Below are 14,991 nucleotides of genomic sequence, written 5' to 3' on the forward strand. Positions count from 1 at the left end.
AAAAAAACTCTATTAAATGTGTTACCTTATACTTTTCCTCCCATTGTGATAGATAGATAGATAGATAGATAGATAGATAGATAGATAGATAGATAGATAGATAGATAGACAGATAGATAGACAGACAGACAAAAACCACCTAGCATAAAGGGTAAACAATTGTAAAATAGTACATTTAATAGCATTTCATGGTCTCACTCATCCCTCTATTCTCTAGGCTTTCAAATTCTTTTAATGAGCATTAAGTTGTTAGTTCTTGGAGACTATTATGTCTCCATATTTCAGTGAATATGTCAGAAGTGTTTAGAAGAGATCATTCTCTTGTCTAGACTAAGCAGAGTGACTGTGGAGGTAAGAGGTTATTCCCTGTTTGGCCCCATAGTTTGCTCAAGTGTCGTAGGTTCTGCCACCAATCCTGTAGACGGATCCACGTGGGAAAAGTTGTTTGGGAATTGAAAATCCAGATGTAAGGTGTTTTTGTTTTGTTTTCTGAAAAGATTTGTGTGTAAAAGCCAAGAAGTATTGGAAACCCAGACACAGACTGACTCCAGATCAGTGAGTATGAGGTTCTCAAAGACATTTGGCAGGCCATAGTTGTTCATAGCGCACTAAGTTAGATGGGCCCTCTGTCTGATCTAAAGGCAATTCTTCATACTCACAGATTCTTCCTACAAAACCTATGCAGATACTTTGCAGGATCTTTAAGTGACATTTTCCAGTCACATTTGTCTGCATTCATCTGTGGAAGAAACAGAACAAACTAAATTATCCTAAGGGCTTTTTAGATCCCGGAGTTGAAATTTCAGTTCTTCTAGAAGGTACCAGGAGAGATACTCATTCAGAATTAAGACAAAGATATCCATCATGACGTAATATGAAGCTGTTCCCTAAATGGTCCAAACTTACTTCTCAGAGGAAGCATAGTTTGGGGGTCCTTTGGTTCCAGAAGCTATTCTAGATTCAGAATGCTTGAGCTACAAGTACAACTTGGATTCATGTGAGAGGGAAAAAGCTGTTCTGTGGAAGCTAGCCAGTGGCCATTTATTTGCTTTACTAACTCATTGTCTTCCTTTAAAAAATATGTTTCCTTACTAGCTGAAAGTAGCCCTTGGCCCTTTGCCAAACACCTGCATTGACACACTGACACAGTTTCTTTTGCAAACCTGGCCTGCTTAGTGCAGGCTGAAATTAACAAATAGCTCTTAATGCACATTCCTTAGGCCTGGGTTCAAGGGGATATCAAGAGTCAACATGATTCACATCTTTTCTCAGAAACTGTAAAGTCCAAGTAGACTTCAACACAGCTTGCAAGATTCCCTTGACTGTGTACCAAACCTTCTCACAGGATCTCTGGAGGCCTCTAACTTAGCCCATTAAAATGGATATTAAAAGTTAATGGAGATCTATTTTTACAGAGATATGCTATTAAGAGGAGTAGTAAATGAAGGAGGTGGGAGGTAATGGAAAATACTCTGTGAGTCACAACTCATGCAACAATAGGTTGTCAGTACAAAAAAGCTACCAAATAGCTTGCCCAATGTCAAATGGTTATAGGAACTGTTCTCCAAGCGATCTGAAGGGGCACCAAATTACCTAGTGGTTCAAGGCTATCAGTTTCTTCCTAATGATCTCTTGTATGGAGAGCAGATTGAAAAAAAGAAGTCCTGGGGTTCTCATGTTTTTAGCATAGTAAGCAGCATAAACATTATTGGGGGAATAAATAAATAAAATTGCACAACAGTCAGAAAAGGGGAGATGGGTGAACAGAAAGGGGGGGAATAGGTGCCCTCACCCACTGTTCGCTCTCAACTCCATCAGTCACTGACTCACCAAAAGTTTCAGGGCCACTTCCAGAGAATTCACCCTTCGATGGGAAAGTTACTTTGGTCCCACTGACTGGCAGTGCTTCTCCCAGCTTTCAAGAGAGGGATTTTCCGATCAGAATTGGCAGTACCAAGAGTAACACTTCTGCCTTTCTGCACGCAAAGCACGTGCTTTGCTGCTGAACTGAAGCCCTTCATTTCTATGCTGAAATGCAGGGAGAAGATGAACAGCAGTGAAGGAAAAAAGAGCTCCATAGCACTGTATTCCTTGCCTGTGCATTTACGGTGTGGAGAACAAGCTTACCCAAAAACCAGAATAAAGCAAGCGCAAGCACTATCCTCAACTTGTTGTCCACAGCTCCAAACTATCAATTAGCGTCTCTTTTCTCTTTCTCATTTCTAATGAAATGAGAGTTCTGGGGTTGTATAACAACTTTTGGCAGGAAAATAAATTTTATGATATCAAATAAATGTTATGGTATCAAGAGACCACAGATGGAAGAGTTCAAGAAAGGCAGATGTCTTTGTTGATCCAGTGCCCTCACAGTGGGATCTGAGGAATGAAAGAACAGCTCAGACATGCTTAAAAAACTCAAGTAGGTATCGTTTGAAAGATGGGATGAAGCTCTCATAGGATGATGAAGGCCAAGCCCAGCCTGAAGGTAACTCCATAGGCTTCAGATTATTTCTACCAAGAAGTATGAGTTAAGCAAATTAAACTTACAAGCCTCACACTTGTAACTTAGGGCACTTCCATCAAGAACTCTGTGTCAGCTTGAAACCAGCTCCAGACTTCTGTGGTTTCACCATCTTGGCAGCGCTCAAGAGGTAAGCCAATTTATTTCTGGCTTCTCTGCAACACACTTGAAACTACAGTAAAGCTAATATTTTCTTTGCATTATTGAAGCTCTGTGGAACTTGTGGCTTTTGCAATTTGCAGGAATTCTTGCCTCACTTTATCTGCTCGCTTCTTGGTTTCATCCACCTTAACAGGTTTTTCAAAGGGAAAGGTGTGGCTGATGGTGTGGTTGTTTCCTTGGCTCAGCTCAAACTTTTTATTTTTTGCATACAAGACAAACACACACAACATGAAGTAAGGCCATGGGAGGTAAGGAATGGAAGCAATTTGTTGTTGCAGTTCCTTTTGTCACGGAGGGAAGGTGAGTGAATGTTTATTTCTCCAGGGACTATGGCACTGCTAGCTGGTGGAAGAGGAGGAAGAACTGTGGAGCATCTTCAAACTGCTTTTGACATATTGGAGAACAGAAATGATGCCCACAATGCCCTTAAATAAGACTGGGACAAAGTAAAAGAGAGAGAAGCATCTTCAACAGAAAGCAAAAACACCACAACTGCATGAAATACCCATTCATGTTTTTTGAGCAGGGAGGATTTTAAATTTCATTGCAGAGAAGCACAGGATCTCATCAGCTGTTGGAGTAGAAGTACATCTTGGGTTAATTATGTGGCTTGCTGTGAAGTCTGGGAGCTTAACAATTTAAAGCACGCACCATAAAAAAGCGGAAGTAATTTGCATCTGGTCCCCAGCAAATGAAGGAGATGTTTTTCTCTGTCTTCCCCATCCCAGCCATGATCCTGATGGGGCTTGGTTACCTACTCTGAAACTAGCGGCAGGGAGAAAAAGTTTCCATTAGTGGCAGTCAGAGTTCCTTTTCTAAGAAGTAATTGCATCTTGGAGATGTCATGGATGGGAAGAGATTAATCTTCCCCACACTACATGCTGTGACCCCAAAAGAAGCTCTCCTCCCAGTAGGCCAAGGACAAAATCTTTATTACCCACTGAGGAGAGGGCAACACTACCCAATTAACATTGCACATTGGCTGTGTTCACACAATATGCTTAAGCCAGGGTGCAAGCAGTGTAGCCCATGAAGCCTGGCAGTAGTCCTTTGTGGCTCCCTGGAGCCAACCATGAGTGAACGGGGCTCAGAAATGTGGCTTTTTGTGCATTTCGGGGGTTAGAGGCTGAAAGAGTAAAATCATCACTATAAGGGTCACAAATACTTGCATGCACTTCACGCTTCAGCTGCTTCTCCCCAAAACCAGAAGCGGCCCTGCCTACATTTGGGGTGCAGCCCTCAACATATCATGCAAAGCCGAGAGATCGTGATCCTTGAGCTGATGGAAGTATGTCCCCCTACCTAACGGCTACAGACACACAATATGCTGTGCATGATTAATTTTAACCTTGGTGAGAGCCAGTTTGGTGTAATGGTTAAAGGCACCAGCCTAGAAACCGGGAGACCATAAGTTCTAGTCCCGCCTGAGGAACAAAGCCAGCTGGGTGATCTTGGGCCAGTCCCTCTCTCTCAGCCCTAGGAAGCAGGCAATGGCAAACCACTTCCAAAAATCTTGCCAAGAAAATTACAGGGACTTTTCCAGGCAGTTGCCAGGAGTCAAGACTGACTTGAAGGCGCGCACACACACACACACAAAAAGGTATTATGCAAACTCAGAAGTGAACTGAATAACCAAGTTAAGCATGTGCTCTTAACACAGCCATGGTTAAATCAAATTAAGCCATGGGCTTAACTTTTCCAAACAGTGTGAACTTGTTTCTGAGTTGGACCATTTTAGTTTTCAAGTAGAGTTAGGTAGGAGACTCAGAGGACTGAAAGTTCCTGCATAAACAACATCCTTTCCATAATTAGCTTTCAAGAAAGGATGCTATTCTTGTCTTCTCTCTGATTAGGTCAAAGACGTTCACTCACATGACACTGTTCTGTTGTTCTAACCTGAAGGAGAACAACAGAACAGTAGAACATTCACACTTGAGCCTACTTCTTCACTATAGTTGCTGAGAACCAAGACATAGCACCCAAGCTGAGCTAAAGGTCAACTCTCCATCCAGTCATCACAATTGTCTAAATATCTACAAACTTGCTGAGATCAATTTCCTGAGTTTCCAAAAGTATTTACTCTGGAACTTCTTATGGAAAAATATACTCAAAAAAAAAAAAAAAAAAACAGGGAGGGTGAGATTTCTCATCTGCTGCAGGATTAACTTCTACAGAACGAGAAGTTAGGAAAAAAATTAAGACACCTTTGCTTTATCTATATAAAAACATTGTTTTTCCTTTCTTTGTTTTATTGTTGTTGTTAGAGAAAGCAGGAAACCATCATTTCTGATTTCTAAGGATCAAACACAATTCTTTTATCTTCATTTTCTGCAAAGGAATTTTTAACCATCCCAAAAGTTGCATCCCTCTTGTCACATTCACATCATTTACCGCAGTGTCACAATGGAGACAGTGGGAAGCATTCTGCTCTCTCTGAGTTGAGGGAAAATGTTCCAGGACTCATTTGGCTAAAACAAAGGGCTCACCCACTGAACCTGTAATGTACATCATGTGAAATTCCTACATCTCATGGACAGAGGGAGAACAGCCCAAATGTGCTAGCTTTCATTTTAGCTGGAGTGGAAGGGGAAAGAATGGGACTGTGTCTTAGAGTCATGTCTTCACTCAGCACCTTCTGGGGAGCCTATTCTATATACCAGACACTAAGGCCAGTTATGTACTTTGACATGCCCTGCCACTCCAAAACACAATGGTGTGGTTGTTTTTTTAATGACCTTTCCCTCACCTCCTTTTTTTTTTTTTAACTCATGCAGCCTACAGGCCAACAGCAGTTCTCCAACCCTCTCCTTTCCCCCACCTCCAAAGTCCACTGAAACTGGACAGGGTGCAATTGGAATGGCACATAATGCCTACCTTATTAGGCTTTAGGAGATGGTTAAGAACTGGTCTAAGAGCATCTTTGATTTGTAGATGTCACCATCTATTTCTATTGCTGGTTGGTTGGCTATTTTATGATTTTATCTATGATTTTATTGGGGGGGGGAGGATGCTCATTTGTTACTGGCATGCAATTGGAATCATTATTAAGATTGCAAGCCACAAAGGGGCTTTTGATTGTGGCAGGCAACTTAACTAAATAAAGGGTTAAATAAATAAACGTGCCACTGAACTTTGACAGTGCAATTGCCCCCCTCCAAACAATTTGAGTGATGGGTTTTGTACTATTTTAAGGAAAGAACACCATGAAATGTAGAGTGTCAGTCTTAATAATAGGCTTATTGCACTTGGGAAAAAGTCCTACCTTCCCACGGAAAGATCAGCAAGAAAAAAATCCTGAAAATCCACATCTGACCCACACCTGTGGGAAGGCCCCACCTACTTTACATGATCATTCCCATTCACCATGGACTTTGCCCCTCTAAAAGAGAGCCTACCTGTTTTAGATAGGCATAATGGATAGAGGAAGGCCCAGTGGACCTTCTCAGGTGGATCAAAACTTTCTGCTTTGCCCTGGCTTGAGCAAACTCCATGTCTAGATGTGAGTTGCATAGTGGCTGTATTGATTAAGCTGGAGCTCTTCCAGTAAAGAAATCTTGGCCTACATCATCTCTGCATCTGGTCAACTAAGTTGGGCTGGCAACTCATGCAAAATCGTCATCTGTTTTATGATGTTCTACATCATATCCCATTCCTCTTCCACAAACAATAGTAGTATATCTTTTGGACTGAACCTGCAAAGCAGCAAGGGAGATAATTTTCCCATGTTAGACCACAGAGCCCTGTTAAATTTATTAGTGGCAGCCACCAACCATCTTGAATAGTTTTCCCCAACCAGGTTGGACTATTAACTCCCATGATTCCCATGATGATGACATTAGGAGAATTACAGCCCAGCTAATCTAGTGATTGCCTGGCAGGAAAAGGTATACTGACATACAAAAAAGAAAATATGAATGGCAATGAAGCCTTGAAAAATGAGGTGAGCAATGAAGAAAATGGAAATAGTAGACACTGAGCTGAAGTTTCTGTCATATCAAATGAGAACTCCTGACCAGACGTGTGCAAACATCTTCCACAAACATAACTGAGGTTGTTGTCATGTATTGGAATGATAGGAGCAACCAACATTCCGCATGAGCGTAACAAGGAAGTCCTCAATGAAGTATGAAGCCCATTACCCGCTTAAGCCCACTCCAGGCAAAAAAAAAGCAAATCTCTCTTCCTCTTCTCTGATGGTTGATATGGATTCACAAGAAACTGAGAACTTGCTTTCCCATTGGTCAAGAAGCTATCACACAGACCAATCGCAGCTCAGGTTGTCAGCATCCACATAAAAAGTGAAGGGCCACATCAGGGAGATGCTCAAAAAAGGTCCAACATCTGCTCTCAGGGTTTACTGCCATGAAGCTGTGAGGACTGGTGATGTTTTTAGAGCATTCCTAGGGCAACTGAATCCCACCCGTGCTCCACCCCTGATCTCCATGGGTTAGTGAAGGCTATACCACAAGCCTCAAATGAAAGGAAAAGAAACCACATTGTAATAAGTAGAGTAGCAAGGCCTCCTCTAATTAAGAATAAATCACAGGATTTCCCTTGAAAGACAAGAGTCAGGCAATCAGATAAACAGTTGTTTACCCCAGCAGTAAATAAATCTTCCCATGAAAAAATTAAGGTTTGAGGAGATTTTCAGGGAAGAAATGGAAAACTGAAGACAGCTCCACTAAAAGCAGAGCCGATGACCACAGTGGAATGAAGAGCCGGCGAGTAGACCAGCTCTTTGTAATTCGTCTCAGGACAAGGAGAGGACTTGAGATCCCTCACAAGTGCTCCATACAGTTGCTTCTTGCAAGGAGACTGCAAGACAGCAGTCTCTGGCAGATTTAGTGTTCTGGGAGATGAGGGTATAGCCATATTTCTTCTCAAACCATGCTCAGTGCCTTCAAAAGGACACTGGGTGCACATACTTCCTTTTCTAATCACTTTTGGATATTGCTTGCTAACTGCTTTTCAACTATTAGGAACCTTCGGATCAACACATTTTACAACACTGGGTGAGTTTCCTTCAGTTTTAAATACAAGTTTAAGGACTTAAAAAAAATTATTTTGGAATAAATATCAAAAGGGTGATTAGAACTTTGATTTTGAAAAGTTACAAACAGGCTAAGGGTCCAGATGGATTTGAAATAACATTTTGGAATTAATTATAAGAATCCTTCCTGTGGCAAAATACTTTTGTTTTGAATTCTCTTTAAAAAAAACATGATAGGATGAGACTTTGAAGGCTGGACACTAGAGGGAACCAGAAGGAAGTAAAGATTACAATTAAAGGAGAAGAACACTTACTTTTGACTTATTAATACAGAATGGAGCATAATATTTAAACATTGGACATATTGAAGGATATTTTTGAACAATGGACCCAGAAGTTAATTTTAAGAGTGTCTGCCTCTATAGATAGACTATATTTAAAAGATGTTATGGAAGAGGAACAAGTTTTACCTGAGAAGATTGAGACTGATCTGAAAGTGGATTTAAAAATGACAGGCTACAAGAATGATATGCCAAAAGATGCTACATGTCAGAATCCTCGCAAGATTTAATAGTAGATTTTACTGTTGGGTAGTTAGTAGATGCTTTTTACATGCTGTGGTTCTGCCATTGTAAAAGGGGGGGGGGGATGACGGAAAATGGATGAAGCACAGTTAGAGGCAAATGGCTCCTTATCACAGGTGCTGGAATGCTCAAGGCCGTACCAGCAGGAGAATCAGGAGACTAAGGAGGCAAGGGGGGTGTAGGAGGGAAAAAGTAGAAAAAACAGCTTTTGGCACGCAGAGGCTTAGTCTTAGCAATGCTTTGGAACTGTACACTTGTTCTCAATAAATGAACTTTCTTTTGAATCAATATTGGTTGCAAGGAAAGTTACTGGACTTGGGAGCAGCGGGTGGCAGATCATTACACTACACTGGACATACAAAAGAAACCAGCTGATGTCTTAATAATTAAAAAGGATATACAAATAGAGTGCCCTGGAAAATTTTCCTACATAGTGGATTTACAAAAGAGACTTGTTAAAACTTTGAAGAATTTTGTGAGAAGGGACAAAGAAAAAGTGAAAAGTAATAAAGTTTTAGGACATTACTTGAAGGGACTAAAGATCAAGATCATTAGAAGTAAAAGGAAGGAATATAAGGTTGGCTTACTTGATCAAGGTTAAAATAGATATGTTGTTATCTCTGGTAACCCTTAATGGACTTTTGCTGACATCAGGATTGAAATGACAAGGTTTTATGGATTTGCTGATAGATAAGAGATGGGATATGGGAAGAAGAGATCATTTGTTATATTTTAAGAGGTGGTAAGTGACTGAAACTGTTTATACTTGTTGTGATGAAGGGGGAAGTCATTTCTTTATATCTTTCTTTTCTTTTTCTTTATTAAATTCTTTTTTTTTCTTTTCTATTTTTCTTTTTTTTACTTTTCTGCACTTTCCATTTTTTTCTTTATATTCCTTTATTTCTTGTAGTTTGTATTAGTTTTTACCTTTTAAATTGTAACTTTTAATAACAGTAGTATAAAAAAGAGAAAGAAAAATTGAAGTTGGAGGGAAGTAAAACCAAAGGAAGACAGTTGGAAATGCTTGGAAGAAGGGGAGAAAGCTGCAGTTCCTCTCAAGTCTCTTTAGACCTTCTTTCAATCAAGGGTCCTGAAAGGGCTTTTGAAAGGAAATGGCTCCTCTATCCAGCTGTTTGAGTGAGTTCAGAAAAGAAAGCAATTTCCTGGCTCTATTGAATACATAAGAAAATAAGAGCACTGAATAAATAAGCAGAGAGGAACAGACCAAGAGTTCATATAGCTCGGCTCTCTTGCTTGCTTTTTTCATGCTTAGGGCAAATGTTTTGTACTACAATTCCCATCATTCCTCAGTCCTGCAGCCAGTCCTGGGGTGCTGATTGAGCAGAGTTGTAAACACCTAACCCTACAGCCCCAAGTTCTGGAAAGCGACTCAACAGCAACTCAACTTGATGAACTTAACTGCTTCTGATCATGGAAGTTTCTTTCTGCAATCCAGACTAACTCCTCATACTTATAGCAAGGAAACCCACTGAGTCATTGTACCCCAAAGAAATGCTTTCTCCTAAACTGGCTATCTGATCAGAGGGTGACCTTAAGTTTGGGGTAATAAGCAACCGGGCATTCTTCTGATGTTTTCAACTTTAACCCTTATTAGGCAAGAAACTGGGGAAGTTGTAGTCGAAAACTTCAGCAGGCACCAGGCTGCCTACACTTGCCCTAAGTCAAGCATAGAAGAAGCAGAGCTGCAAGAACCGTCAAGAAAGTCTTCCAATCCATACTGATTATGTCTTGTGTATGTTTTACAAGGTCTATTCTCCCCACCCCCTTTGTTTGTCTTCTCTCTAAGTATAAGTGAAACCTTATACTTGCATTCACAGATGGAACTGTTCAGAAGAGGAGATGGTGGGATCTCTAGTTCATCAACTGAGCAACAAGACTGGATATCCAGCAGCTGGAGGAAAGGAAGGAGGACTTTTACATCCCACCAGCGATTGCAAGGCCACCTCCTGCTTTCTGCCTTTTTCTTATGTATTGGTCTCACTACAAACTGTGCCAAAAATGTTCCACCCCAGGACAATGTTCAAAAGGAATTCCAGGTATGTTGAATCTACAGCCCACAAGTTCCCAATGGCTGCAGAGCATCACAACATCAGCTTTGCGGGAAGTGGGCTATCAAAGACCCCGGCCCCAAGTTGTGCAATGATCCACCCAGAAATTATCCATAAGTCACTTGCTACATTTCCTGCCTTTCCCCAGCAAAGCAAGACCCTCTAGGGTAGTGTTTCTCAACCTTGGCCACTTGAAGATGTGTGGACTTCAACTCCCAGAATTCCCCAGCCAGCCATGCTGGCTGGGGAATTCTGGAAGTTGGAGTCCACACATCTTCAAGTGGCCAAGGTTGAGAAATACTGCTCTTGGGTTTCAGTGGCCCATCCTGCTCCTCCAGCTAAGTGACAGCACCCAAGTGACCTTGCCTGAGGTACATCCAGTCAAACCAAGTGACCTGTAGGTTGGGAGGCCACAAGGAATACCCAGGACTGTAGATTCAACTGGGAAGTCAAAAAAGTCATCTAGGATGAAGGCAAAGGCCAAGCCCTCTTCCATGCTGCTAACAAGAAAATTAGATGGATACATCCATGAAGTCACCAGGCTGCCTGGCCTCCCCCAGAAGCATTTCCAAGCCAGCAATTTATACTGCCAGCCACCTACCACGAAGGCAAGCTTTACAGTGCCACAACGGGCGATGCTCTCCAATCCCTAATGTGGGCATGTTTCAAAGCATCTTTGACAGCACGTGGAACTGGCCTCTTGCCCCCACCTCCCACCATGCTTATTTGGAAGCCAGATCCTCAAGGAACACTGTGCCTTGCTCCCAGGGAAATGTTTCTTAGATAGAGATTGCTACCTGAGACAGGCAGGGAAGAAACCCATGCCAGGGAGCAAGGATGATTCCACCCACCCTTGGCAAAGGTGCTCATTGGCTGCGCCACATCTGGGATCCTTACAGCTCCTGCTCCTCCTTGCCTGGTTGGGCTGCAAAGACGGAGTTCCGTCATGTATGGGACGGTGGGTGGGGGGGAGCTCAGTGCTTCTGGAGGCAGTGAGGGGCAAGGGCATCTCCCGCCTGGGGGAGGCTCTGAAGCAAAGCCCCGCAGCCCCCGAGGGAGGGGACGGGCAGAAACATCCAGAGGGGAAGAGAAGGTCACCCCAGGCTGGCGAGGAGGAGGGAGCCCTGATTCAAGGCACCACCGTGGGCGAGGTCCCCGAGATCACCCCTTCCCCAGCCATCCCGTCCCTCTTGCCCGCTTGAGCCCCACACCTGTTTGGTGAAGAGGATGGCCGTGTCCCAGTACTCCGGGTGCTTGTCGCTGCCCTTGTTCCACTTCTTCTGCCAGACGCAGAAGTTGCGCAAGGTGAGCGCAGCGTTGCCCGTCACTTTGGGCCCTTTGTCGTCCTGCCCGATGACCAGGAATTTGACCACCGCGAGGTTGATGGGGTTCTGGATGCTGGGGTGCCGGTACAGCCGGGCGGCCGTGGCCATCAGGGTGAGCAGGTAGTGCTGGAGGTCGTCGCCGTGGAACTTGACCATGGACTCGTCGGCCACCACCAGCGTCTCCACGTACCTGGGGATGGAGACGAAGCGCTTGGCGCGGCTGCTCCTCCGGGCCGCCGCGGGCGGCAGCCGGCCCGTCTCGTTCTGCCCCGGCCGGCCCCCGCCGGCCCCGGAGCCCTTGTACTTCTCCAGGGCCTGCACGAGGGCCGGGCTCGGGGCGGAATCCACCCCGCAGCGAGACGTGGCCGCGGCGCGGCGCGGCGCGCTCCGCCGCTGCAACAGGTGCGCCCCTTGGCTGTTGCGCAGCGCCCGGCCGGGCCCGCCGCTCTCGGGGCGGAAGGGGCTGATGAGGTACTCGGAGCCGCGGTAGCCGAACGCGCCGGTCAGCCCCCCGCAGAGGCTCAGGGCGGCGAAGGAGTCCCGATCCGAGTTGACGTCGCCGGAGTAGAAGCAGCGGCGCAGGTCCTCTTGCTCTGCCCGCCGGGGGGCGCCCAGGTACTGCGTGGCGAAGGCCGGCGCCAGGAACTGGGCGTCCGGCGTCAGGTTCAAGTAGAAGTCCTCCTGGAAGGCGGTGATTTGGAAGATGGCCCCTTGCTGCGGGGACTCCTCGGCCCCCCGCTGGAAATACTGCCGCCCATTGAGGTCCGGGTCCAGGCGGATGGGAGTCACGATCTCCGTCTCCATCGGCGCCCCCAGCGTGGGTAGGAGGGCCACGCAGAGCCAGAAGGAGCCCCGCGCGAGAGGCGGCATGGCTCGCCGGGCCCGGAGGGGGAGATGGCTCGCCTGGGCTGCGAGGTCACTGGCGCATCCGCCCGGCGGCAGGGAGGCTCCCCCGCGCGCTCCGGAGCCCCCGACCGGCGCCCGTTCCGCCCTCCGGTCCCTTGCGCTTCTTTAGAGAGGCATCTCCTCCTCCGCCGCCGCCGCCGGGCCTTCCCCCGTCCGGCACCTGGCTTGTCCAAAAGGCGCTGGGCTGGTTAAGGCTTTATATACATCGCTGTCATGTGCCAATTTTTTTCCCCCGCGGAGCCAAAGGTTTGCAATCAGACTTTCTTTTTGTTTCCAAGGGGAGGTGCTGAAAGCTCTTATTGGGTCTGCCCGCAGCCACTGGAAGCGCGCTGAGTTACCGCTGGAGCTCGGCACCGGCGCTCTGGCTCGCGACTTAAAGAGCCAGCGGCAGCGCTGGGCCGGTCGCCCACGTTTAGCTGCCGGGGGCCATTCTCCTGCCCCCCCCCTTTTTAAAGGGGGAACGATTTGCAGCGCCGCCGCGTTTGGGTGCCTTTTTCTGCTGTCTCTGCAGCTACTTCGCTCTTGGCCCCGTTTCGGGGCGGTCCCCCTCCCTCCCTCTCTCCCCCCTCCCCCCTTCTCTCTACTTAAAATTTATTTTTCCGAGCCCCCTGTTTTGGGACTAGGTTTTGTTTATGGACAAATCCATTTATGTTCCGGATTCCCACAAAAGTGTTGACAAGCAAAGGGCAGTGTGGTCTAGTGGTGAAGGCACCAGGCTAGAAACCGGGAGACGGCGAGGTCTAGTCCCGCCTTAGGCACGAAAGCCGGCTGGGGGACTTTGGGCCAGCCCAACTCACCTCACAGGGGTGTTGTTGTGCGGAGAATAGGAGGAGGAAGGAGTATTAGGTACGCTCCCTGCCTTGAGTTATTTATAAAAATAATAAAGGCAGGATCAAAAAAAAAAATACTTAAGGGATGCTAGAGAGGAAGAGAGAAATCTGGCCAACAATGCATATGGCTGCATTAGGTCTCCTTTGTCAGATAGACAGAGAGACAGACAGACACACACACACACACCCAACACACACACACTTTTGAGTCAGGTTGGCTCCTGGCAACTGCCAGGACAAGTCCCTGCAGTTTTCTTGGCAAGATTGCAGAAGTGGGTTGCCATTGCCTGCTTCCTCGGGCTGAGAGAGTGACTGGCCCAAGGTCACCCAGCTGGATTCATGCCTAAGGCGGGGACTAGAATTTCCTATCAGGTTTCTAGCTTGACGCCTTTACCACTACAAATAATCCTTGTTTTAGCAACCACAATGGGGACTGGCAGCTCAATCATTAAGCAAAGCAGTCGCTAAGTGAAACAGCAATGGTGCTTATGATCTGATTTCAGCTTTCCTTTCCTTTTCAGACCTTCGAAGGTTGAAAATGTGAGGATTGGTTGCAAAGTTACTTTTTCATCTCCATCATAACTGTGAATGGTCACTAAATGAGGCAGTCACTAAACAAGGACTACCTGTGCACCAAACTGGCTCATCCCTTCTCTTATTTATGTTCCCCTTATTGTTTCTGATTTGGAAAGTGCTCTGGGTGAACTCTGGAGTACTGGCTGGAACTGGCCACTGGACATTCAACAGGTCACCCTTCAATTATCCTGCCTCTGGCACATCCAGGAAAGCCAATTTGTGGTAGTAGTTAAGATGCTAGACTAAGACTAGAGAGATCCGGGTTCAGAACTATCCTCAGCCACAAAAGTCACTGGGTGATCTGGGCTCATCGTCTCAACCCAACTTTCTTCACAAGGATGTTGTGGAGAAAAAAAAATGGTGCTGTTACATTGATTTGAGCTCTTGGAGGAAAGCCACAATCTACAGATCTTACAAAGAAATAGAAAGTGCCTTTCTACCTTGGTCACCTTATGAAGGTCGCCAAGATGACAAAATAGGATAATTCCAGATCTACTTGGAGGAGACAAAATAAAAATGTAACCTCACCATCACCAACGTCATCTTGTTATTATCTCTAAGTCTTTAATATAAATATATTTAAATTTAATGTAAATTTAAATACAAATTTAAAATATATATATTAAATATATATTAAATACTGTATATTTATATTTGTATATATATAAATAATATATATCACCAGAGGTTAGGCAGGCTCTTACCCTTCCAATTTTCCGGAGGGAATTGAAGACTTGGCTCTGCCAACTTGCATGGAACGAGGAAAGATACAACCAACGCTGGGGATGGCTGGCGCCTTGAAGACGCTCCCTGAGTTTATTAACACCTCATTAACACCAGCCTCTTGGAAGTTTTATATAGGGAGTTTGTTAATGTAGTATATTTTAATTAATATTTATCTATTTTAATTAATGTTTCTTCTGTTTTTGGTGTAAACCGCCCAGAGTTACTCTGCAGTGAGATGGGCGGTAACAAATTTGAAATATAAATAAATAAAGATAAAACAAATATAGTATGTAACATCCACT

The 14,991-nt window shown here is 44.9% G+C and overlaps 1 protein-coding gene across 1 annotated transcript in view; it reads right to left on the reverse strand.

Moving 5' to 3' along the window:
• Positions 1–13,129, reverse strand: part of ADAMTS15 (ADAM metallopeptidase with thrombospondin type 1 motif 15) — a 36,637-nt gene extending 23,508 nt beyond the window's left edge. Inside the window, exon 1 of the mRNA XM_088139032.1 lies at positions 11,538–13,129. Coding sequence (XP_087995158.1) covers positions 11,538–12,521 — 984 coding nt within the window. The 5' untranslated portion in view covers positions 12,522–13,129. The remainder of the gene's footprint in view (positions 1–11,537) is intronic.
• Positions 13,130–14,991: the final 1,862 nt, after the last annotated feature.

This window comes from Python bivittatus, unplaced genomic scaffold (assembly GCF_059951505.1).
Source record: "Python bivittatus isolate LINGU-HERP-01145 unplaced genomic scaffold, Pbiv_v1 ctg000320_np1212, whole genome shotgun sequence".
NCBI classification, from domain to species: Eukaryota; Metazoa; Chordata; class Lepidosauria; order Squamata; family Pythonidae; genus Python; species Python bivittatus.